The sequence below is a fragment of the Phragmites australis genome, chromosome 21, assembly GCF_958298935.1.
Source record: "Phragmites australis chromosome 21, lpPhrAust1.1, whole genome shotgun sequence".
Taxonomy (NCBI): domain Eukaryota; kingdom Viridiplantae; phylum Streptophyta; class Magnoliopsida; order Poales; family Poaceae; genus Phragmites; species Phragmites australis.
This window is the reverse complement of record NC_084941.1, coordinates 2,075,728-2,099,577: the sequence shown is the minus strand read 5'-3', so window position 1 is coordinate 2,099,577 and position 23,850 is coordinate 2,075,728. Positions and strand designations below refer to the sequence as shown.

The 23,850-nt window shown below is 43.7% G+C and overlaps 3 protein-coding genes and 1 long non-coding RNA gene across 6 annotated transcripts; 3 read left to right on the top strand and 1 right to left on the bottom strand.

The window, feature by feature from the left end:
- Positions 1–1,348: 1,348 nt before the first annotated feature.
- On the top strand, positions 1,349–9,343 carry LOC133903286 (tetratricopeptide repeat protein SKI3). 3 transcript variants are annotated; one of them, XM_062344590.1, is made up of 22 exons: positions 1,349–1,469; positions 1,547–1,627; positions 1,708–1,947; positions 2,058–2,180; positions 2,977–3,060; positions 3,172–3,222; positions 3,316–3,408; positions 3,568–3,708; positions 3,783–3,863; positions 3,962–4,209; positions 4,311–4,482; positions 4,554–4,675; positions 4,775–4,826; positions 4,936–5,001; positions 5,347–5,565; positions 5,704–5,755; positions 5,907–6,280; positions 6,380–6,474; positions 6,580–6,819; positions 6,895–7,541; positions 8,022–8,225; positions 8,336–9,343. In XM_062344590.1, the coding sequence occupies exons 1-22, from the start codon at positions 1,458–1,460 to the stop codon at positions 8,521–8,523; spliced, it is 3,585 nt and encodes a 1,194-aa protein (XP_062200574.1). In that variant the 5' UTR covers positions 1,349–1,457; the 3' UTR covers positions 8,524–9,343. The 3 variants fall into 3 exon arrangements, with proteins under 3 accessions (XP_062200574.1, XP_062200573.1, XP_062200575.1); XM_062344589.1 differs by having other exon boundaries at positions 4,769–4,826; XM_062344591.1 differs by lacking the exons at positions 1,349–1,469; positions 1,547–1,627; positions 1,708–1,947; positions 2,058–2,180; positions 2,977–3,060 and having other exon boundaries at positions 3,190–3,222; positions 3,303–3,408; positions 4,769–4,826.
- A 1,939-nt stretch (positions 9,344–11,282) lies between these two features.
- LOC133903001 (uncharacterized) lies at positions 11,283–12,907 on the top strand. Its single transcript, XM_062344333.1, has 2 exons — positions 11,283–12,051; positions 12,146–12,907. Exons 1-2 carry the CDS (start codon positions 11,868–11,870, stop codon positions 12,478–12,480), a joined length of 519 nt encoding a protein of 172 aa, XP_062200317.1. The 5' UTR covers positions 11,283–11,867; the 3' UTR covers positions 12,481–12,907.
- A 168-nt stretch (positions 12,908–13,075) lies between these two features.
- On the bottom strand, positions 13,076–14,414 carry LOC133903002 (uncharacterized). Its single transcript, XR_009907183.1, has 2 exons — positions 14,243–14,414; positions 13,076–13,426 (listed from the first exon to the last, which is right to left on the bottom strand). It is a non-coding gene; the product is annotated as an uncharacterized LOC133903002 (long non-coding RNA).
- Positions 14,415–14,725: 311 nt separating this feature from the next.
- On the top strand, positions 14,726–23,070 carry LOC133903454 (uncharacterized). The gene is made up of 14 exons (XM_062344839.1): positions 14,726–15,409; positions 15,741–15,827; positions 16,000–16,100; positions 16,199–16,249; positions 16,516–16,693; positions 16,791–17,105; positions 17,653–17,856; positions 17,941–18,435; positions 18,542–18,751; positions 19,354–19,542; positions 21,297–21,448; positions 21,768–21,920; positions 22,013–22,094; positions 22,183–23,070. Exons 1-14 carry the CDS (start codon positions 14,960–14,962, stop codon positions 22,570–22,572), a joined length of 3,057 nt encoding a protein of 1,018 aa, XP_062200823.1. The 5' UTR covers positions 14,726–14,959; the 3' UTR covers positions 22,573–23,070.
- Positions 23,071–23,850: the final 780 nt, after the last annotated feature.

The window sequence follows — 23,850 nt, the reverse complement described above, 5'->3', positions numbered from 1 at the left end:
TCGTCACATATTTGATACGTATTCGTGATTGAGAATATCCATATATGTATATGTATCTGACACTATTATTATCGATTCTATCTTCGAGGAAAAAATGTGGAATAAGAAGAATCAACAATATCCATTCGTATTCGATCTGGTTGCATCCATAATTGTTGGAGTTTCAAGTGTGTTCTATATGTAGTAGCTTGCCTTGGGCGGTGGTCTAATGTAAGCACAAAATTGAAACATAAAGGCTTGTTTGGTTGTTGCACTCGTCAAATTTGTCTGGCTTGAGCTTGTTCCTGAGAGCTCTCTAGTAGTGTTTGGTTGGTACCTTGGTGTGCTGCTGGACTCAAGCAATGAGCTCAGGCTCAGGCGTCCAAAATTGAGCGACTGAGCTCACACGTCTTGCTCGCGCTCACGCCTGAGTCCTCCTCTCTCTGTTCCATCAAACAATTTCTTTTCTCCTTGTGCCTAAGCAGGCAAGCTCCTCATGCCTGAGCAAATAGCTATTTTGCTCGGGTATCTCAACGAGCACAGCAATCAAACAGGCCCAAAATGTCATTTGAGTTGAAACAGCAAGCAGTGCCCCACAAAAATTCCCTATATGATGTGTACGTGATCTACGTGGTTTCCACGCTATGGTTCATTAGTGGTTTGAGGCAATAGTTGTTCTGTCCACTGTCATACAACAATCGATGATTTTCCTTTCAGCAGGTTCCCATATGAAATGACGCGGATAAAGAAATTTCATTTCCAAGCACAAACTTGATATCGTTTTTAAGAAAGCACGGCAACACTTGAAGTTAACATTTTAAGCGAAAATCGTAGATGGATGGTCATCAAATCAACTTATAAATAGTTTATCAAACTATACAAGTCAACTCACAATTTTAAAATTGATACATATTTATTGAGATTTGTCTATAGCTAAGTGCTCATGATACTCCTTCTTTTCCTTCTTCTTCGCCACCTCTAACACCTCCTTTTTAGTTTGATCTTGTTGTCATTTTTCTTATCTACGCCTCCTCGACCATCATTGGCAGCCAGTGCAACCTTCATAGCACCACTTCTTCCCACTTTTCATCATCCCATCCTTACTTGTGTGCCTCGGCCACCCAAGACTCGTAGGTTTCAAAAAAAATTTATAATTTTTTTATTTATTGAGAAAAAAAATCAAAATTTACGGACTTTTATAAAAAAAAATTGTTATTTTTTATCTTCGCTACGTGGATACCATGTATCAGTGATAGAAAATTTCAGATATAAATATTTTATTCCCTCCAAAATTCATGAAATCTCGTGGAAACTTCGGTGAAATTTTAATCCCTCAGTCACTATTAGTAGTGGTGGCTTTGGACCAATTTCTTCTTCTCCCAAGTGCTAAGCTGCAAAGTTTCGCAGCCGCTTCGTCCCCTTTCCTCCACGCTCCGGTTCACCGCCGCCGTCTCCGGCCGCGCCACCTCGCCGGCGACATGCTCGAAACCGTGCTCCACTCTTTCGCTCTCACACTCCCCTTCCCCCTCACCTCACCTCTTACTGACCCTATCTTCTCCCCTCGCAGGCGGCGGAGGCCAACCTCCGCAGGGAACTGGAGGAAACCCTCGCCGCCGACCCTTCCAGCCCGCTCCACCACTACAACCTCGTACGCTTCGATCTCCATTGCATAAAGCTTGCCGTAATTGCCCTATTGCGCCTAATCTCGCGTTGGTTCTGTGCGTGCAGGGAGTCTTCCTATGGGGCCGCGCGGAGGCGGAAGCGAAGCAAGAGGGGGACGGGGAGGAGGCGAGACGGCTCCGCGCTGCGGCGGCTGAGAACTTCCTCGCGGCGGCCAAGCTCAACCCCAACGATGGCGTTCCCTTCCGCTTCCTCGGCCACCACTACGCGCGCGGCGGCGACACGCAGCGAGGGGCCAAGTGCTACCAGCGCGCGGTGGCGCTCAACCCTGACGATGCCGAGGCTGGGGTGTGTGATAATGCATATACTCATGTGCCTTGAAAATGTTCGCCCGTTTGCTTGTGCTGGTGTTCTCATGTGTATCTTTTTTTCCTTTTTATTTATGGGTTATGGTGCAGGAGGCGCTCTGTGACTTGCTAGATGTTGAGGGGAAGGAGAGCTTGGAGGTTGCTGTGTGCAAGGAGGCAGCTGGCAAGTCACCTCGCGCATTCTGGGCCTTTCAGAGGCTTGGCTACTTGCAGGTATACTTTGTTGGCTATTGCTTGAATGCACTATTGATTGAAGCATGTCAATGGTATGTGTCATTAACAGAGGTTCCAGCTAGGCGGTAAGTTTACAAATCTTAAGGCTTCATTTTTGGATTGGGTCCGAATCCCACCATTCCAAACCCATCCAAACTAAGCCCATAGGTATTAGTTAAGGGGAACTTTGGTTTACAGTAATTAGTTAGATTGATGGTGGTCACACAGAAACTGATGAAAGTAGTTGAAATTCAACCGAATCCAACCCCTTCAGTAGTTAAAATCCCCATAGCAATCTCATCCATTTATCATTGATGCTTAAGGAAGTTTATATAGCGCAGTTTGTTAACACCACATCCACTAAGGCATTCACCAATCATCACCCTGGAATTCCGTTACTGTAGTGTCAGTGGATTGGATTGGCTCAATTCTGTTCCTATCCTTCCAGATTAGCTGAGAGAGGAAAATGGAAACGTGCAGGCTAACAGGAGTCAGTTGGTCTGGATCATGCTGTTCTTGAAAATATTTGAAAGTTCTAGTCTTGGAGCACTTTCTCACAGGATACCTTCTAGTTGTTACTGCTGCCTTTAATTTTCTTTAAAAAAAATGTGATTTTCTTTTTCTTGAAGCAAGGAGCTACTCAAATCTGTGCTCTGTTAAAATTAATGAGGTTAAGATTTTGGATTTTTTTAAGAAAAATTGTTGTGATTTTTTCCTTTGCGGCATGGAATTTACTTTTCTATGGGAGAAGAAATTTATCCATAAGGTGTGTTGACATGAGTTGGTGAAAGTTTAGGTTCATCAAAGGAAATGGTCAGAGGCCATACAAAGCCTTCAGCATGCAATACGAGGTTACCCAACATGCGCAGATTTATGGGAGGTGGGTGTTTTCTCCTCCATCTGTTTTCCTTGGTCAAAATTTCTTAGCTCCAATTTATATGCTGTGTGTTCCAATGCTATCAATTTAAAACATTCTATATTATGGCATTAGGCACTTGGTCTGGCATACCACCGTTTGGGCATGTTCACTGCAGCAGTAAAGGTTTGCTGTTTTCAGTTTTGAGCACCATTAGTAAGTGTTGCAGTGTGCTGTATTGAGGCTTCTGAATGTGCTTAATTCAGTTTTTCCCGGCAGTCATATGGGCGCGCTATTGAACTGGATAGTTCCAGGGTCTTTGCATTGATAGAAAGTGGAAACATCCAGCTAATGCTTGGTTATTTCAGAAAGGTAGGAAGTTTTGTGCCTGCCTTTTTAATTTGCTATCATTCTGCTGGTATACATGGTTTTATCAACAAATGCTAATGTAACAGAGTATCCATTCAAAATCAATTTATCCCCTGCCCATACCTCTGTTATTGGTAACATTATAGTTCTTGCAAAATACAGGGAGTTGAACAGTTTCGTTCTGCTTTGGAAATGGCTCCACGTAACCATTCTGCATACTCTGGGCTTGCTTCTGCATTACTTGCATGGGCAAGACATTGTGTAACTACTGGGGCCTTTGGCTGGGCAGCTAGCCTATTGAAGGTATTGATACTTGCTTTTTTAAGTAGTATTGAATAGCCCATTGCCATATAGGTTCATCATGTAGTTTCTTATAGGAAGCATCAGAAGCTGCCAAAGTTTGTACTTCGTTGAGTGGACACCTTTCATGTGTTTGGAAATTGCATGGGGATGTCCAGGTACTTGCTATTTCATCATTAATTCGTTGTTTAAGTTTGTGACATCTTATAATTTGAAGAATTATGTTCTACCACATACCTTGCCTGCTTTGTGTCAGCTCGCACTTGCGAGATGCTTTCCATGGGTTGATGGGAAGATCAAGAGGGGTGTGGATGAGCAGATTTTCAAAGATTCTATTCTTGAGTGGAGAAATACATGTTTGACAGCTGCAAATGGTGCAAAACTCTCATATCAACGGGCTCTGCATCTTGCACCCTGGGAAGCTAATGTTCGCAATGATACTGCTATTTGTCTTGATCTAATTTATTCCTTGGATGACAATAACAGACTCAACCCCAACGTTTGGTAAACCTCTTTGTTGCACAGGCTAATATCATACTATTTTTCAGCTGGTCTTTTTTTAGAACTGTCTTAGAGTATTGTATTATCTTTTGTATGTGCAATAGGGAGCTGCCAGAGAAAATGTCACTAGGTGCCTTGATACTGGAACCAGTTAATAAGGATTACTGGGTTACATTGGGTTCAATGTCAAGTAATCTGGTTTTGAAGCAGCATTCTTTTATTAGGGCACTGCATCTCGATATGTCTCTGTCTGAAGCTTGGGCATACCTTGGAAAGGTACTGCTATTAATGCGACAATTGATTGATTTCTACTACTAGCATGAGGTAACTTATAGTTTGACCTTCAGATTTACAGACAGTCAGGTGATCAACAACTGGCAAGACAAGCATTTGATCGAGCTCGAAGCATTGATCCTTCATTGGCCTTGCCATGGGCTGGAATGTCGGCTGAAAACTATCACCAGTCTGGGTACTCCTCCCCCTTCTTTCATCAAAAGGTTTCCTATACTCTGTGTATTATTATTTATTTAAGCTGATTTTACGCTTTGATGTGATTTAAAAGGGGCAGTCCTGTAAATGAGTCCTTTGAAAGCTGCTTGAGGGCTGTGCAGATCCAGCCTGTAAGTAAAGTTTTCTAGCATGGCTAATGTCTTCACTTGTCAGTATGACAAGTCCTCTGATTTTCTTCAAGCTAGTTTTGATTTCATTCTCATGATGTAATTGCATTAGCTGCCAGAGTTCCAGGTTGGTCTTGGAACAATTGCTGCTCGTTCTGGTAATCTTCTTTCACCTCAGGTATGTACCCAATTTTATCTTGTGCCTTGAAGCTTCCAAAGTAAATACCATGCCACCTCATATTTGAAGCACATTCTCTTTTTGGCGACAGTTCGTTCAACTCAGTGGCAGTTCTTACTCGATCTTTGTCCTTATTTTGTACATTATTTAATCTGCTGACACCAAGTTGTATGTGTTGATTCACTAAGAAGTCATGTGAATATTTATGTTTACATAATCTGCTACCTTAGTGGGGTTTGAATACTTACCGAACCAGGCTATGTTTATGCGGTTGGCAGTTATCTCCCCCACCCTTCCCTCCCTCCGTAACATGTCAATCTCATTACACTTGGTGCTATTATGTAGGTATTGATGGCAGTACGGCAGACTGTTCAACGAGCACCTCATTACCCAGAGTCTCACAATTTAAATGGCTTGGTTTCTGAAGTGCGGTCAGATTTTCAGTCTGCAATCACATTTTACCAACATGCGAGATTTGCTTTAGGCATGATGCACACTTCCAAGTCAGACAATAGATATGCTTTTACCAATGTTTCAGTGAACCTTGCCCGGTCACTATGCAAGGTAAGTGTTACACTGTTATGGTTATGTCTGGTTTGATGAAGTTAAACATACCAAGCAGCTAAAATCATTTTGTTTTGTATTGTACTCCTGAATGCTGATTGTTTTACATAAGCACTTTAATCATTGCACTAACTGCAGGCTGGTCTTGCAACTGATGCAGTGCGGGAATGTGAAGAGTTGAGAAGTCAAGGTATTGTTTAATTTTCACTTCATGCAGTGGAAGGATTCCATCCTGTAATTTCTCCTGAGTTGGCCAGATAGCATGAAAAGTAGATTGTTTTAAGTTATTTTCCACATGCTATACAATGTATAACCTAATGAGTAATTCCCAAATTTTCTAGGATTGTTGAACGCTGATGGACTGCAGATATATGCTTTTGCATTGTGGAGAATTGGACGAAGTGAGGAAGCTCTTTCTGTATCTAGAAAATTGGCTGAAAATTTATCTGGCATGAAGCCGGAGAGTGCAACTGCGGCTTTGGGATTCATATGCACATTGACATATCAAATTTCCGGGAAGGACTCTGCAGCTGCAGTCATTCACAAGCTTCCTGGTCAACTCAGTTATGGCACACAATTGAAATTCATTATCTCTGCATTGGATGCTTTGCAGCCAAACAAGCGTTTTCAGTTGCCGCAATTGAGTATGCCTCCTAGACTTACATCCTATGAAGTAATGAGTGAAGTCCACTCAAATATTGCTCTTGGGAAGGCTGTAAGTATCCTAAAATTCTGGCACTCTGTGTTTCGATGGAAAAAATAGTTTATGTTGGATGCATGCTAGACAAATAATATGATTTTTTTTTCCTTGTAGATTGTCGGGGAATTGGACAAGCCCTTGAGGGTTGATGGTAGTTTGTCTTACCTGAAAAAGGTTCTGCACATGTATCCCGACTGCAGTTTAGTGAGGTAATGTTCTTGCTTGAATCGGTCATATCAGGTGTCCAAACGGTACTAAACTTCAGAATTGAGTCCAAATATTGCTCACTATGTCCTGTTTGCTGCATGCTGCAGAAACCAGCTTGGATCTCTTCTGCTGTGGAGCGGAGATTGGATGGCTTCTCATGAAGCAGTAAGGGTTACTTCTCTGTCACATGGACACGCATCCAGTATGGGCCTAAAATCTCCACATCAAATTCAAGCATGCGCAATAGTTTCTTGCTATACTACCTGCACCCCTTATCCTAAGTTCTCTTTCCCAACATGTGAACACCATTACCTAAGTGGATATGATGCAATACACCACCTGCAAAGGTACATCTTCTACTTGCTACATTGACAGTGTATGTCTTTGGTAGGCAAGCTAATTGTTTATTTTGTTCGCTGAAGGTGGGTTCACCGCGAACCATGGAACCAAGATGCACGCTACCTGCTTGTACTTGCCATTTTCCAAAAAGCACGTGATGAAAAGTACCCTAGCCATATCTGTATCATTCTGAAGAGGCTCATTTTGCAAGTGCTGTCCAGCATTAGCAATTCACAACAGAACAAAGTTGTGCAGTACGAGATGTTCTTGCTACTTCTTTCGTCTTCAGAAGTTAGTTTGCAATCTTTTGACTATGATAATTGCATTGCTCAAGCTAAAGAAGCTCTAAAGATCACTCCCTCAAGCCATGTGGATACTTTCTTTGCACACTTGCAACTGTGTCGGGCCTATGCGGTGCAAGGGGATCTTTTGAACTTCAGGAATGAGTACATGAAATGCTTGCGAAACCATACGGATACTGAAATTGGCTGGGTAATGCTGAAGCACCTCGAATCTGTATGTTCATTGGAGGGCTCTTCTGATGAAATAGATAAAAATCTTCGAGAATGTATTAAAAGTAATGGTAGTGACCCATCGAAATGGGCATCTCTTTTCAATCTAGCCTGTGCTCAGGGCTTTATATGGGATGAAAACTTTGCGAGTGCTGAAAAAGCTCTTGCTCAGGCATGCGCCGAAGGAGATCCAGACAGCTGCATCTTATTCCTCAATGGTAAACCATTTTCTTCTCATATAGCTCATTTTAGTCGTCAGTTGCTCTCTGAAACCTCTGTTGTTTATTGTATGAAGTTGCACTGTGAACATGATTGTGTTATGCCCTCCAGTAAAATCCACAAATAAACTAACTCGGTATATAGTCAACAAACTTTCTGCCAGTCTTATTCCATGTATATAAATATCTGGTTTACCCGGTGATTTGTTCGCCGGCTATTGACTGGTAGTAAAAGTAACTGGTATGTTATGCTAATAAAGAATAAGGAAAAAAGTGCTTAGCTGTCACTTTTGTTGATAGGTTATTTTGGTGAATAGAATTGACCCAATTTGTTGTTATCTTTAGATCACTGCTTCTAAATTTTATTCTTTATGCTTCCCTGCATGGTGGAAAGTAGTCTATAGTATAGCTTAACTAAGTACTAGATATTTCTCTTTTATGTAATTTTGATTGTGCACTAATGAAACATCGCCCTGCCAGGTGCGACCTGTATGGAAATTGCCCGGAGGTTTGCAGCTCCTCAATTTATATCCCGCGCAGCTTCCAGCCTCAGAAAGGCCCAGCACAAATCACTTGCTTCATTACCTATTGTGTCATTGCTACTGGCTCAAGCAGAGGGCAGCCTTGGCTCCAAAACCAAGTGGGAGAAAAACCTTCGACTAGAATGGTTCTCATGGCCCCCAGGTATGAAACTGAAGCAGGCTTCAGAGAAAGAACGATGTTGGTACTACGTTGGCTGTTTGGTCGCAGCTATGAAAGCCCATTTGCTTAAAAAAATTCTTTTCATTGTGCAGAACTGAGGCCTGCAGAGGTGTACTTCCAAATGCACCTGCTGGCAAGGCAGTCAGCTGCAGCGGCTTCTCAGCAGAACCAGCTGGTGGAGACGATGCAGAGCCCGGAGAGATGGCTGCTTAGGGCAGTGCACCTGAACCCGTCGTGCTCCAGGTACTGGAAGGCTTTGCTGCAGCTTATGGACGCGTAACCTTTTGCCTCCAAGTCTCGCACATTCGAGCCGGTGACGTGTTGTTGTAAGTACGATTGGCAACTGTAGCAGGCATCGGCTGACTTGCATGTCGTAACTGCATGTTGCCTTGGACAGTTTGCGCATGCAGTGGTGCTTTTTTCCTTTCGAAACGAATACTGGCTTGCTGGAGCATTGTTTCAGTATTTTAACCTCTATTTCTCACTAACCCCTCTCTAGGAGTGGCATGAGAGTTAATACTGCTTGTAATAGACAGAGGTGAGTCCGGTGAGCAGCCAAAGCCGATGGAGCAGCTCGAGGTTCAAAGCACAGGCCAATCAGACCCAGCTCAGCAGCCTACAGGAGCTCCTTGTTTCTCATCTACTTCATCAGCTTCAAGCGGTCTAGAAACAAGAGTCTTACCTGCCGAGCCCAACCGTCCATTGTTCCTGTCGGTCAGACGGTGTTGAACTGCCGACCTGAGCAGCTCGCAGGTCTGGACAAGTGTATCCAAATTCCAAGGAGCCGCCCACGTCACGGAGTCGCAGCTCGTTCTCGGCTCTCGCTGCGCTGTTGGGCTGTGCTCCCAAGCTGGTAAAATAAGGCAGATGCTGTCCTGTTACAGCTGCGCTCGTCTTGCTACAGGCCCATGAAAACAGACGACGGATCTGGGTCCAAAGATGGTCTTTAATCTCCAACCCGGCCCGTCCTGTTACGGCTGCGCTCGCCCCCGCCCTCCCTTCTCCACCTTATCCTGATGTTGCTGAGTCGCATCTTGCCTCTTTCGTCCTAGGATTGGTCCATCCGATAGACCTCCGCGGTCACTTGCGTTCTTATGGTCCGTTGGGTTGTGCTAGTCTACTGTTGCCCGATCTTTCTTAAGGTCTATTTGTTTGAGCTTCTGTTTTTGGTATTTTTGAAAAGATATATTTTTGTTTATTTTAAAAGCTGTTTTTGGAAGTAGACTATTAATTTTTACAATAAATTTTTAACTTCTTAGCACATAACTTCTTAAAAAAACTACTCTCAGTTAGCTTTTCAGTTTTAGTCCAGTATACTTAAGATTACATGCCTTGAGTATCATGTACTATGTGTCCACTGACAAAAGAAATGTAGGAACTGGTGGGATAGAAGTATCTCTCTGAGGGCCGACGACCCTTATAAGCTCAACTTATATGTTATCTTCAAAAATGCTTTTAAGATAGTCGTTGCAAATTGAATCTTACATAAAAAAACTAGCTTTCTACAAAACCTAAAAACTCTATAGCCTTATCCTTGATCTATCTATATGCATCTAATATCTCCCCTTGAGGTAGGACTTGTTGAGTATTTTGTAGATTCAAATGATCCAGAAGCTGACTTCATCAAAGATGAAGATGAAGAATAGAAAAGTTAGTTTCGTATGCACTCAAGTTGCCAAGAAGGTATGGGTCGCTTTTGCGTTATTTCTGTTGTGCTGTGAGTCTTTATTTAATTATACCTATGAGTTTTTATTGTAATGAACTATGTGTTATCCCCTAATATCGTATTTAATCGTTGTATACCTGTGATGTCTATTTTTGTTGAAAATATGTACGTATCAACTACTGATCCAAGGACTGATATGAATTGCACAAGGTAACCCGAAGAAGGAGTCCGACATACCATAAGGACGATGGTGATGACCACTCACACACAAAGGGGCAGCAACAACAGCGTGAAGGGAAGAAGGATTCCTAGACCAGGAGTAGCTGGAGATGTTTGTGTCTTTGTTATGTTTTCGTAATTTCGGTGTTCGTGCTGTATTACTTACTCTGGTTTTAAATATTCGACACTTTGATTAGGATTTGTACAAATTTTAAATTTTTTGATAGTTAGTAGTCTCCAAGATATAGTTATAATATTTAATAAAAATATAATATTATGAAAGTATTTTTAAAATAAATCTATATATATGATTTTTATAATTTCAAATTAAATATTTTGAAAGTTATTGATGGTAATTTTTTAAAAAAATTAACTAGATCTTAATTAAAATGTTAAATATTTAAAACCAGAGGAAATATCTATCTAGTGTTTTTTTACCAATCACATGACATGATCTAACAATTAAGGTTGATGCTATTCTTTAGGTGCCTCAATTTAGCGGTTGCTTCTGTCAACAATTTTCAGCGCTGTGGTGATTTCTCCTAACGAGGTTTAGTGACTTCTTCCTTTTTCACGATGCTGTGACACGCTCCCCCGCCTTCTGCCCTCCTCTGGTCATCTCCGACAGTGACACCGTCGTCGGATCCACGGCTGTCGCCCCTCCCTTACTAATCTCTCTTTTTCGCACTCCCTAGCCGCCAATCGTGCCTGCCATCTACGACACTGCCGTCGTGTCGTGGCCCCCAACCTCTCTCTAAATTTGGCATCCAATCTGGCGGCATCCAAACCCCCATTCCCTAATCCGACGAGGATGTGTTCACACGGACGTCTAAAGTTTATCGGCGATTTTAGGTGGCTGAAATATAGTAAGCGTGAACAATTAAGACCATGTTTCGACGCGGATTGGAATTCAAAACTTCCATCTAAATTCTAAATATTCTTAGATCACGAAGCTTTAGCTCACGATGCTCTAAAATAATAATAATTGCACGCTATGCTCTCTGTAGAATCTGTCCACTCAAACCTTGTATCTATGCAGGTTCGAGATCTAGATTTGACACGAGCGTTTGCATTTTTTTTATTAAATTTCAAGATGGGTGCGTTCAGCGATCAATCCAGGTATTGACACGAGTGTTTACATATTCTTGGATTAATTTTTGAGATGAGTGCGTTAAGTGATGTGCGCTAATATCGGAATCAAATCATTAGTAGCCACTGGTCGCACAATAACACCCATCCAATCCCATCCAACACGCCATAGTGCCGTCCGAACCTGCTGCCTGATGTGGTGGTTCTACCGCAGAGGGCTATCGGGCTTCTCCGGCTCCTCCACGGCCGAGGAGGTCACCGCCGGCGTCGACGGCCGCGGCCTGGTCGCCGTCGTCACAGGTACGGACCTCCCAGGCCGCTCAGCTCACAACCCACCTCTGAGCACTGAGCTATCCTTGTGGAATCTTGGTCGCCGGGGTGGTCGGAGTCTGAAATGACGACCTCCCTCCGGTTGGTCCTAGTCTGAAATGACGACCACCCTCGGGTCAACTGAAATATGGCGCGCACGTCGTCGGCGCAAGCCATCGTCACGGGCGCGACGACCAACGAGTCGGGCTCACGTCGTGCAACCTCCTCCCCGATAAAGCCATCGCTCCCTCCCATCTGCCTGCCTGTCTCAACTAGGCCACCCTCTCGAGCTCCAGGACCAAATACCAGTCTGGTTTTTCGGAGTGGCCACGCGTGCAGGAATGGCGCTGGGAAGCACGCGCGTGCTCGCGCTGGTGGCCGCCGTGGTCGTCGCGGCGGCGGGGACGCGCGCCGGCGCGTGGACGCACTACGACGAGAAGAAATTCACGGTGACAGGCACCGTGCTGTGCCAGGACTGCACCAAGAACTGGGACGCCTACGCCTACAGCGCCAAGCCTATCCCCGGTTCGCGCCCTCCTGCTTCCTAGCTAGCTGCGTAGCGGTGCATGCATGCACCGTCGACACGATCGGCTAACCGATGCCCGTGTGCTCCGTGCAGGAAGCGCGGTGGGCATCACGTGCCTGGACAAGAAGACCGGGCGGACGGTGCACCACGGCGTGGGCACGACGGACGGCAAGGGCGTGTTCAGCATAGAGGTGCCCTACGCCGTGAACGGCGGCAACCTCAGCCCGGCCGACTGCCTCGTCCGCCTCGCGCCGTCGGGGGACAAGGGATGCGCCGCGCTCACCGACTTCAACGGCGGCCGGACCGGCGAGAAGCCGTCCCGCCCCGTGCAGCTCTACCCCGGCAGGGTCACCTACGCCGTCGGGCCGTACTACTCCACCCTGCCGCAGTGCGACGCCGCCAAGGACAACGACGCCTGCTCCTACTGATGATATGAACTGCCACCGCCGGCCCGGTCGGTTTCTGGCCGGATTCGCGGTGATTTATACGAGGTGTTTTGCGTTTCATGACCTTTTTCTTCTCATTTCGTTTCTTTTTGGAAAGGTGGATGGATTCCTTGAACTTGCTTTGTTATCTACTACTACTGCCAGACTGGTTGATATTTTTTGACCTGAATGCGTCATATGCTAAGCTTCGTGAATTCAGTCTCTGCCTTTTGAAACATGATTTCTTGTGAATTTACAGTGCGAATGCAAACGCGGCGGCACACAAATCCAAAAAATTTGCATGAAAGTAATGGAATGGAATGTGCAAATTGTCTCTGTATATTTTTTAGGTGTTGAAGCTAACGATATCCATGATGACGAGCCATACAGCTTCCGTGTTGTAGTGTGGTTTAAGCTCGGTTTTGTTTTAATTAACTGGGCAACTCAATTCATCTGATTTTCTTCTTTTTAATACAACAGGTAGTTCTCATACCAGTTCGGTTTAAAAAAATATACTTATGTTTTTTTCTTATTAATGTAATAGGCATATCTCCTACCGGTTGGTTTAAAAATACACATGCAATATGCTACTAAGATCAAACGCTTGAAACTAAGTATATACATGATGACGAGCCATACAACTTCGATCTTGTTTGGATGTTGCAGTTTTCTAAAACTGTAGAATTGAGAAACCATAGTTTTAAAAAACAGAGCCATGTAATATCATAGTATTTACAAAGTAGAGTTTTTCTCTGTTTTATGAAAACCATGACGTGTTTGGCTACTTGTAGTTTTTGATGGCAATACGTCGCTTCTAAAAACTGGCTGGCTGTGTGGATGCGCGTACACATGGTGGGTGTTGTTGCTGAGAGATGATACTCCTTCATAATGGAAACAGGAAATTTGGTTTGTGCATCACTCCAATATGCTCTTGGCTTTCCTTTTTCTCCTGCAGTCATATGTCAGTTATAAATGAACACTTCATAAAACCAAGAACAGCTAAAACCATATGTGCCTCTGTAGATATAACCTACAGAAATACACGACACTAACTGACCACCAGCTTCAGAGGCTTATAAAAGCGTCCAAGAATAAAAAAATCTGTATGTAAGTTTATATAATCTATATCACAATGGCTTCCAAAAATAATTGCTTTCTTAACATTACAAATGACCATTCTTCATCTACACTAGAATTAGGGTCTTCATCTACACTAGAATTAGGGAAGATCCATTTTGGCCCTACATGTCTCTGATTTTATCATCACATAGTAGTCAGTACGATTGCTCATAATAGATCTATAGACCTGGACTCATGTGTGCTTGTATCGAGATCCAAAGCATTGATTGGAACCAAATTAGGCAAATTAAATTGATTCAAAAGAGGGAAGACAAATCAGAAAAGCATGGAAGCCGTGAACTTTGGGGACTCTAAGACTGATGAAGCTGTATTTGCAGATGCCGATTGTCACAGTTCGGCACCCGTGAACTTCGGGGACAGCGGCGCATGGGAGCCCAGCCACCGCCGTGGGAGCCGTAGAAGCGGCGGGTGCCGCAGGATTGGAGGCTGAAGATGGAGGAAGCGTCTGGGCACGGGAGGAGGAGCCAGGTGAGCTGGCGCGGCGGCGCGGTGTCCTGCGCGACGGAGCTCCATGGGAGCCAAGGTCCACAAGGATAGCGGTGACCGACTATGCCGACTCCGGCCACAGTACTTACAAGGAAACCAAAACCAGGGAAGCAATAAAAAAAGATCAGGGCAAACATACCTTGCCCTTTTCTCGTATCCTTTGCATCTCTGCTTGCCATGGACGCACAGTAGAACGAGAGAAGATGGCAACACGGACGGGGAATTTTTGGTTCTCGGAGTGAGAGGGCTCAGGAGATGGGAAGAAAAGGAGTGTGCGTCGAGGAAAAAAAAAGCGTGTGGAATGAAAATGAGCACGCGCGAGCTCTGTCTAGAAAAAAGGTTTCGGTGGAGTTTCCAAAACTCTAAAAAGACTGTAGTTTTATTAATACTGTAGTTTTCAAAACTCTAAGTTTGTTACATCCAAACAACTTCTTTCTTTCTAATAGTAGGTATTTTGTAAAACCATAATTTTCATTTAAAACTGTAAAAATACTATATCCAAACAGGGCCTTCGCTTTGCTGCGTAGGCAAGTTTGGCATCTGGGCATTTCCAGTACTAAGATACGGCTACGAATACAGATACGCCGTACGTATACAGGCCCTGCGCACCGTATAAATATACGCCTCACGCTTGAGCTCCGCTATTCTAGCTCGGGCTCTCGCCACGCCGTCCACAGATTCAGCCATCCTCCCCGCGCCGCGCCGCGCCGCGGCGGTTGCTTGGTTTGATCCCAACCCGCCGGCCGCCTCCTCGCCCGTTCCTCCCCTCCTCAGCCACCTCGCCACTTCCGAGCCCGCGCCGGACCCGGCTGGACTCGATCGTGTCGCGCTCGCGGCTCGCATCGGAACGCGCCCCATGTTAGGCAGGAACGCGCAGCTTCCCACCCCACTGACCCAGCCTGACCACTCGGCCGCTTCCCCGATCGCCGCCGCAGCTGCGGGTGTCCCAATATGGCGGCGCGGGGCGCACGGCGACGTCGCGCACCACCTCCCCACCGCGGGTGCCGGCGCGGCGCGGAGGCGGCGGCGCTCGGGGCTGTCGTGCCGGCCGAGCCACCTCTTCTTCGCGCTCCTCGTCGCGCTCTTCACGGCCTCCCTGCTCGTGGTCTGGCAGCTGCTCTCCATCGGCGACGGCGACGCGGCAGAGGGGGAGAGGGAGGTGCCGCCCCGGACTGACGGCGGCGGTGTGATACGGTTCTCGGCCTCGCGCGTGGCGCTGCGCGCGTTCGACGGCGAGAGCCGGCTCGAGGCCGCGAGATCCGAGCGGCGGTGGTGTCCCGGGCTCGCGCCCGTCAGGCTGGCCCTCGTGAGTGCTCCGTTGATTGCCTGCTAATTTCCCAGACCCTGATAAATCTCTGTCTACCTAGCATTTCACTGCGGTAGTTCGTGAAAATCGATTCCAGACAGAAATGCCTAGTTTTTATGTTCAGTTAGAGCTCTCTTTGGATTATCATATGAAATGTGGGTGTACTGTTCAGAGTTTAGTATTAGACGGAGGAGCAGACATGCTTACCTAGATAAATGCACCTAATGTTTGCTTGTTTTTCTGTTTCTTTATTAGTCAGGCTCGAGCACATGATTTTTTAATGCTGGAACGGCATGCCATGGAAGTTGACTTTGGCTCCACGTTGTTTCAGGTTGTGGGAAGCATGAACATAGACGCACGATCTCTGATGCTTGCAACTTTGGCAAAAAGTCTTACGGGTCTGGGTTATGAGATCGAGGTGAGTTTCCTTGCAACACCATTCTACACATATTGCTAGCATGGTGAAGATGCCATTGGGTTGTGTACTGGAGTTTGTAAAAAATGGTTGTATCATGTAACTGTTTGGTGGTCATTCTTCTATGTTAAGAATACTTCATACTCCATACCATTCACTGTTTCACATGGATTAGGTTTTAGCATTTGCGGATGGGAAAGCTCGAGGTATTTGGGAAAATATTTGCCACATACATGTTGTGAATTATGCGAGTTTGAAGTTTGTCGACTGGTCAAAGTGAGTCTGCTAAATACTTAGGGTGGGGTACTTCCGCTTTTACTCTTACGTCGTGCCTTATTAATCTCTTAACATATTCTCTGTTCCTGATTTTGTAGGTACAATGGTGTGCTCTTAAGCTCTCTTGAGGGGAAAAGAGTTCTTTCTATGTGAGTGCTCTGCTGCTACGTGTATCAGTGCTCCTGGGTTAACATGTGATAGAAACCCAATTTTCTAATAAAAAATAGTTATGCTATAAGCATTCCAATTGGACCAAAAAGAACAGCTGTCGTGGTTCTGTTGTTTGGTAAAACTATTTATTCCATTAAATGAGTCTGTCATTTGTTCCCATAATATTCCATTGTTGGGTTTATTTCTTCCCCTTTGTCATAGCATTTCTTTGTTCGGCAACTCAACATGTTCATATTGTGTTCAGTCTTATGCAGGAACCTTTTCGATTTCTACCAGTGGTTTGGCTTATACATGAAGATACTCTTGGACAGCATGTTAGAAGTTACACAGAGTTACATGAGTCCATTCCCAATGTCATTGAAGATTGGAGGGGCCATTTTAGTGCATGCGCTTATGTTGTGTTTCCCGATAGCTACCTTCCTGTATGTACCATCCTCAACCATAAAGGCATAAACTTTGGAATAATTAAATCAAATGAAACAGAGTTTTGGTCTGACCTTTTCATCTATCTTATTCCAGTTGTTATACTCCCCTCTTGATTCTGGGAACTTTTTGGTGATTCCTGGTTCTCCGGTTGATATCTGGGCAGCTAAAAGATATGGCTTATCACATTCTCAAGAAACTATGAGAAAGCAGCATGGGATTGAAGAAGATGATGTCGTTGTTTTGGTTGTCGGAAGCTACTTGTTCTTTGATGAATTGCCATGGGATTATGCAACAGTCATGCGTGCATTAGCTCCACACATTTTGGATATAGCAAAAACTAAGAAATTGAGAGTGCAGTTTATTTTTTTCTGTGGAAACGACACTGATGCCTACAACTCCGCTTTCCAGGTAATGATTATTTTGCAAGTTTTATCATGACCTTTGGGAGAAATGTTATTAAAACATTGCTAGAAATACCATCTGGATCCCAATGATGACATTTCTGTTTTCCTTCATCTCATCTGCCCTTGGCTGGTTTCTCCTGACAATTTCTGTACCATATTGTGGCCATGGCAACAATCTTTTTAAGTCTGAAGACACTTAACGTTTCTTATTTTCCCCTTTTTCCCTTCACATTTGTTTGGCATTTAGAGAGATTATACATTGCATTTTTGAACTTCATTAATACAAGAGCTTCTACAGTTCTCAGCCTTCAAGCCTGTACATTTCACTGGATCTGCTTTTCTTTAACTATGTATTGCTACCTTTTGTTTCTCTTTTTTGAAATGTTAGGTTCTTTACCTTGTCAATCTGATACATTCCACATTGATACTGTTATTTTGCTTTTTTTTAATACATGTTGGCATGGAAGCTGTTGTATCCTTTTAGGAACTCATTTTTATTCTCATGTCTACAAAATCACGTGCTAATACCATCCTAATTTCCTGTTCTACAGGAACTTGCCTCACACATGGGATTTCCTGATGGTTCCGTAAAGCATTTTTCCATGACTCATGATATTAGGAACCTGTTAATATTTGTGGATGTTGTTCTCTACGGATCTTTAAGACAAGAACCTGGTTTTCCTCCTTTGTTATTGCGGTCCATGTCCTCTGAAATTCCAATAATTGCGCCAAATCTGACTTTTATAACAAAATATGTATGCCACTTCATCCGGTCCATAGTATGTTTTTCACTTTGTAAGTCTTGAAAGATTCTTTTAACAATGTACTATTTGTTTCAGGTCACTGATGGCATCCATGGCTTCCTTTTCAATCCCGATGACCCAAGCACAGTGGCTTCAGCTTTCACACGAATTTTAGGAGAAAAAAAGCTTTTGGATACTGCCTATTCTGTTGCTTTGGAGGGGAAGCTACTTTCCAAGAACATGTTAGCATATGATTGCATTACTGCTCATGTTAAGCTTCTTGAATGTGTGATGCATTATCCTTCAGATGCAAAATTACCGTCTTCTGCTTCTAAAATTCAAGACATAACATGGTTATGGGATGCTTTCGAGATGAAGGCTGCACTAGAAAATGGTTCTTTGGAAGATGAAAGCCATAGCAGCACAAGGATCGCTGATATCCTTATGGGAGAATTCCGTCAAAGTAATCAAACAACTTATCCTGATAATAGCAACGATACTTCTTCATATGATTACCCTAGCTTATCCGACTGGAATGATTTGAGTGAGGTCGAAATCTTTGAAGATATAGAGAGGAGAGAAATGGAGGAGGCAAGTCTTTTTTCCTTGTTTTGGGACGACCTCTATAGTCTTTTTCAACGAGACTAAATTTTAATTCTGCAATAGGTTTTAAATATGCTTTTTTTTTGCGATGTAGATTGATGAAAGGGTGGAAAGACCTTTGTTATCATGGGATGAGGTGTACAGAAACGCTCGTAAATCAGAAAGGCTAAAGCCACAAGGAAATGGGCGTGACGAAGGTGAACTGGAAAGGACTGGACAACCTCTGTGTGTATATGAGATTTATAGCGGAGAGGGAGCATGGCCGTTTTTACATCATGGATCTTTATATCGTGGCATTACACTTGTAAGTCTTGGTATACGGTTCTTGTGTGTTCAACTTCTACTTTCAATTTGAAAGTGCATATTCATCTTCCACTTTAAGTTTGGTGCTCAGTTATATTATACATCTTCACTTATTTTTCGTCATCCTGCCACTACATGGTGAGTCACAGGACATATAAAGTTTGACATATTTGTACTTTGTACTGGGGAAGCATCAAAGTACTACCCTGGTTCATGTGCCCTTTTTACACGATGTATCACAATCCCATCAAATTCAGTTTGTCTGTGTTGTTAAACATATGCTGGTTTACTCTGCTTATAAATATTTCAGGCTAATTGCCACCATCCTGATCCAGCATGAACTTTCTGTGAACTTGATATTCTGAATTGTTGATAATCAGTAGTTTGAAGTGTTTTGCCTTTTCTTAGTACATAGATAGAATCTGTTTTCTGGAGTTCATTGCAATTGTTAGCCTCTACAGGAATTAAATTCTCTGCATTTGTGTGTGTTAGCGCACATGTTCATTCACTGAAACTGTACTTTACTGCATTGTTCCTACCCTTTGATCCTGCCAATAAAAGTTTCAGTCACCGCTTATGCCTAACTTTGCATTTTGTGTCAAGTCAAAAGGAGGCAGGAGACCAAGATCAGATGATGTTGATGCTGTTACCAGGCTTTCAGTTCTGGACAACCCATACTATCGTGATCTTCTTTGTGAATTTGGTGCTATGTTTGCCATTTCGAACAGAATTGATAGTGTACATAAGTTACCATGGATAGGTTTCCAGTCATGGCGAGCTGCTGGAAGAAAGGTACGGATTTCTCTTAACTTCTGATGCCAGTTTTGGTCATATTGGTTATGCGACTATTGAGAAACTTTACTCTTTCGAAAAAAAGGAAAAAATACGTATTACAGCCTTGAACTCTTCAAGTCGTCTAATTTCACCCTGAACAACCAAACCGTCTATCTTACAACCCTAAATAGTCAAAACCAGAGCATGCAACCCCTAAGGCTGAGCCCACAGTTTCAGTTCGGTGTGGAAATGGTTTTGACCACAAGCACTGAGTCACCTTCCCAGCCATCTCTATTGTGATAATGTGGACAACTTGTAGTGATAACATGCAAGTCAGCACCCTGTGTCAGCTCCCGTCTTTTGCTTCCCTTGCTATGCTGTCTGTCCCTCTACTCACACTGCCAGCGATGTTCCAACAATGGCCTCCAACTGCCAAGCTCACTGTCGGTGACTTCACCACCTCCCTCTTACTCTCCTCGTTGCCCTCTACCACGCTTGTGCCCTGGTGCTACCTTGGTAAGCTCATGCATAACTCAGACAATGATGCTCGCTGCTCCCAATGCCGGTTAAACCAGCGATTCATTGATGAACGACTTAGAAAGTGCCCTCAACAGTTTTCCATACTGATGCGTAACTGAGGTTCATTGTGCTGCACATGCAACAACTCTTGACATCCTGAACCTAATCGTGCTTGGTGCTGTTGAGACCAATCTGATAATGTCCATCTCATGTGACACTTTGAAGTTTGGACATCGGTTACCTTGCCATGTTCGTCCTTGGTAGTTCCTAGATCTGTCTCCAGGTTGGATTGAACAATCTATCTCTGAGTCCCAGGGTTGGGCTGGTCAGAATCAACTATTCATCCTGCAATTAAGGTAGCAGAAAGCTTGCATGATTAGCTAGTATGCCAGCTAAAATCTGGCCACATCAACACCAAACCAGGCCACATGGCAAAACCACCCTCAAAACCATGTCACAATGTTATTTACACCATTTTAATAATCAAGGCCATAAAGTCAGACTGTTAAAAAAAACTCGACCAACCTAGGAGAAACTAGGTGGCATCGCATTAAGAAAAAATAGGTATCCAAATTCGAGTCGAAGAGTACTCAAACCTGGGTGGTGGGGATGTACACCTACGCCCCCCACCATCTGAGCTAGGCTCAGTTCCTAAAGGTCAGTGCCTAAAGTCAGACTGTTTGGAAGATTAGGTTTGAAATTAGTTGAAGAGATTTGATGGGTGATATGCACTTTTCCAACGAAAAAAGTAGATGGTTTAGATGCCATCTTATTCTTCCACTCTTGTAGTTTGCTGGATATGTGTTTGACAATAATAATGGCCAAAACTAATTCATTTTATGCTAGAACTATTTTCTACACTCTGAACTGAACAGTTCAAATTTCAATAACTCATATTTCATGTTACCTCTATTTAGCTAGTAAATTGTACATATTGATTTGTACATCCATAAATAAGTTGGTCCCTCAACCATTTATTAGAGGATATTAACTCAGTCTACTTGCTAGTAAATGATACAACAATGAGCATACAAAATGAGCTTTATTTGCTAGTACCACTTATCCTCTAGTCATGAAACCTGTGACGCCCCATATGAGAAATTAAATGGTGCATTTCCTGAATGTATGATACTCTTGTTGCTTAAGATGTTAGAAACATGTTTATGCTTTTGGATCCTTGCGTAAATAGTGAGGGCGTTTTTTTGCTGAAAAAGATTTGGATGTGTGCCTTTTTAATCTTATCCTCTTATCAGGTATCCTTGTCTGGAAGTGCAGAAGACACCTTGGAGGAAACTATGACCGGAGAAAATAGCGAGGATGCTATATACTACTGGGCGCCAATGGATATGGACCAAAGTTCCGACTTTTGGTCGATGTGTGATTGCCTAAATGCTGGCCATTGCAGGTGCTTTTTAATGCCTTGTCATGTCCCTTTTTAGTTGGTTATTTTGTTATCATCGTTAAGTTCGTTGAGTTTGGGGAATAGGGTTAAGAACAAGTCAACCACTGTCAAACGCATGCTGTACTTCTTGATGTGATATTACTTTTACATTGCTACAAAATGGTTTGAAAGGAGTTATATTGTTAGCTCCCGACTTTATCAATCGCTGTTTGTTGTACTATATGCATCTTGTATGGTTGTACTAGGCCACAAATTTCTATTGTACCCTATTCCATCTTGATTGCTTGGAGCTTCATCTTCAACATTATTTTTTTTTTCTCAGAAATCTTTTTGAAGATGCATTTAGGACTATGTATGGGCTGCCACAGGGTGTCGCAGCCCTTCCACCCATGCCCAATGATGGCGATTATTGGTCTACTCTTCACAGCTGGGTGATGCCCACCCCATCATTTTTGAAATTCATCATGTTCTCAAGGTAACTTCTCGGTTCTCACACTTATTGTTTTTAGGAGGCGGTTCCATTGTGCGTTCATTAACCATTACTCTGATTTGGGCTACATCTTGCAGGATGTTTGTCGATTCACTTCATAACTTGAATGAGAACAGTACTGAGCCAGCTTCATGCTTACTTGGAGCATCACAGCCTGAGGTGACCATATCTTTTTTCTTTTCTTTTGCAACCATAGTAATACTCTGATGTGGATATATCTCAACTCAATCCTCCTCGTTTACCTCAGAAAAGGCACTGCTATTGTCGAGTCCTGGAAGTCCTTGTAAATGTCTGGGCTTATCACAGTGGACAGAAGATGGTATACCTTAACCCTGTCACTGGAGATGTCAGAGAGCAGCATCCACTCGATGAAAGAAATGAGATGTGGGTAAAATTCTTCAACTTCACCCTTCTGAAGAGCATGGATGAGGATCTAGCAGAAGAAGCGGATGATGGCATGCATCCTGGAAATGATCAATGGCTGTGGCCATTAACTGGTCAAGTGTTCTGGCCTGGTATCGCTGACCGGGAAAGGGAGGAGAAATATATAAGAAAACTGGACAAAAAGCTCAAGAATAAGGTGAAATTGCTTGAAAGGCAGAAGTCAGGTTACAAGCAGAAGCCCCTGGGACAATGACCGTGATAAAAGTTAAGAGCTAACGATCTGAATGTTTTCGAACCACATTGGCTGCAGCTTCAATCCATCAGTGCCCTCACTTCATGTTCTTTGATACGGCAATTGAACATGATCACACGGCAGAGGAGGTAAAGCACAAAGGCATCATTGTTGTGAATAGCCATTCTTTTTACGCCTCCTTGATCTCCCTCTCCAAAGGAGCTTGGTGAAGCTGGAGGATATTGGCAGGATGGGGAATCGCCGATTTTTTTTTTCTGTTCCTATAGACAGGTTATAAATCGTGCCATATAGTTCCACTGACTCTTATTCTTTATTTATCTTCCCCTCCTGCCATGAAAGGGGCAGCTGGATGGGGAGCAGAATTTTGGTAGGATACTAGCTGACCACCGTTGTATATGTAAATTCCCAGTAGAGGCACCGTTGCGAAAGTAATAATCATGTTAAATTCTGGTCTCTTCTCTTTGGCACACTATTGGAATGGTTAGAAATTTTCAGCTATTTTCTCTTGTATTTCTTGAGAGATCTGGTTGTCTCGTACTGCCATTCTGCATTGCTGTTGCCCTTGTGAAGGAGTCTTTGTATTATGAGAGAATGTGTTGTTCTCACGAGAAGGCAAAATGGTTCACTTGATCAGGGGTTGATCGAAGGCAAAATGGTCCAATACAACAATTATAACCTCGAGGTCTTTCTTCTAGGGTCTTGGAGCAGTACGAGAGTTTGAATCTTCCGGGTATTGGAAGGTCAGGTTCGGAGAAAGCCGGGTGGGTCTTCATGACCCTAGAGTTGGATACACGGGGTATCCCCACGACTTCTTTGGGCCTTCAAGAAACCGGGATCGAGTCCACATATGCCGGAGGATATCTCGAACACTATTAGCGAGTCATGCCAATTGCGGTGGGATTACAAACGAAAGCAATGATAAAAAAAGATAGGATAGGAAAAGTAAAAGGTTGCAAGGGCAGTCGCACCCGATCATCATTTGATGCATCTCCATGGATGATTCAATCGTTATCACCTTTGTGTTCTAACTGTTGACATCGGTGTCTCGTTGGATACCTTTTTTTTTTTGACTGATTACAGTAGGACAATACCCTACTGCGAGAAATTTATTAAAAAGAGGCAAAGGAGACAACAAACAAAAAGAACGATATACAGAGTCTCAGAGCTGCAGGCATGGGCGCGATTGGTCTAGGTGGGGCACCGAGTCTGTGGGCGTAGGCACCACCATAGTGCAGGGTTGCGAGGGGAGGTGGCTGAGGACATGGCTCCTTTCGGCGA

Coding starts and splice junctions, on each gene's coding strand:
- LOC133903286 (XM_062344589.1), top strand. Junction 3,409..3,567: donor TGCTTGGTTATTTCAGAAAG/GTAGGAAGTTTT, acceptor TGCAAAATACAG/GGAGTTGAACAGTTTCGTTC. Junction 8,226..8,335: donor ATGGTTCTCATGGCCCCCAG/GTATGAAACTGA, acceptor TTCATTGTGCAG/AACTGAGGCCTGCAGAGGTG.
- LOC133903001 (XM_062344333.1), top strand. CDS start 11,868: ATGGCGCTGGGAAGCACGCGCGTGCTCGCGCTGGTGGCCGCCGTGGTC. Junction 12,052..12,145: donor CAGCGCCAAGCCTATCCCCG/GTTCGCGCCCTC, acceptor TGCTCCGTGCAG/GAAGCGCGGTGGGCATCACG.
- LOC133903454 (XM_062344839.1), top strand. CDS start 14,960: ATGTTAGGCAGGAACGCGCAGCTTCCCACCCCACTGACCCAGCCTGAC. Junction 15,828..15,999: donor GTCTGGGTTATGAGATCGAG/GTGAGTTTCCTT, acceptor CACATGGATTAG/GTTTTAGCATTTGCGGATGG. Junction 16,250..16,515: donor GGGAAAAGAGTTCTTTCTAT/GTGAGTGCTCTG, acceptor TATTGTGTTCAG/TCTTATGCAGGAACCTTTTC.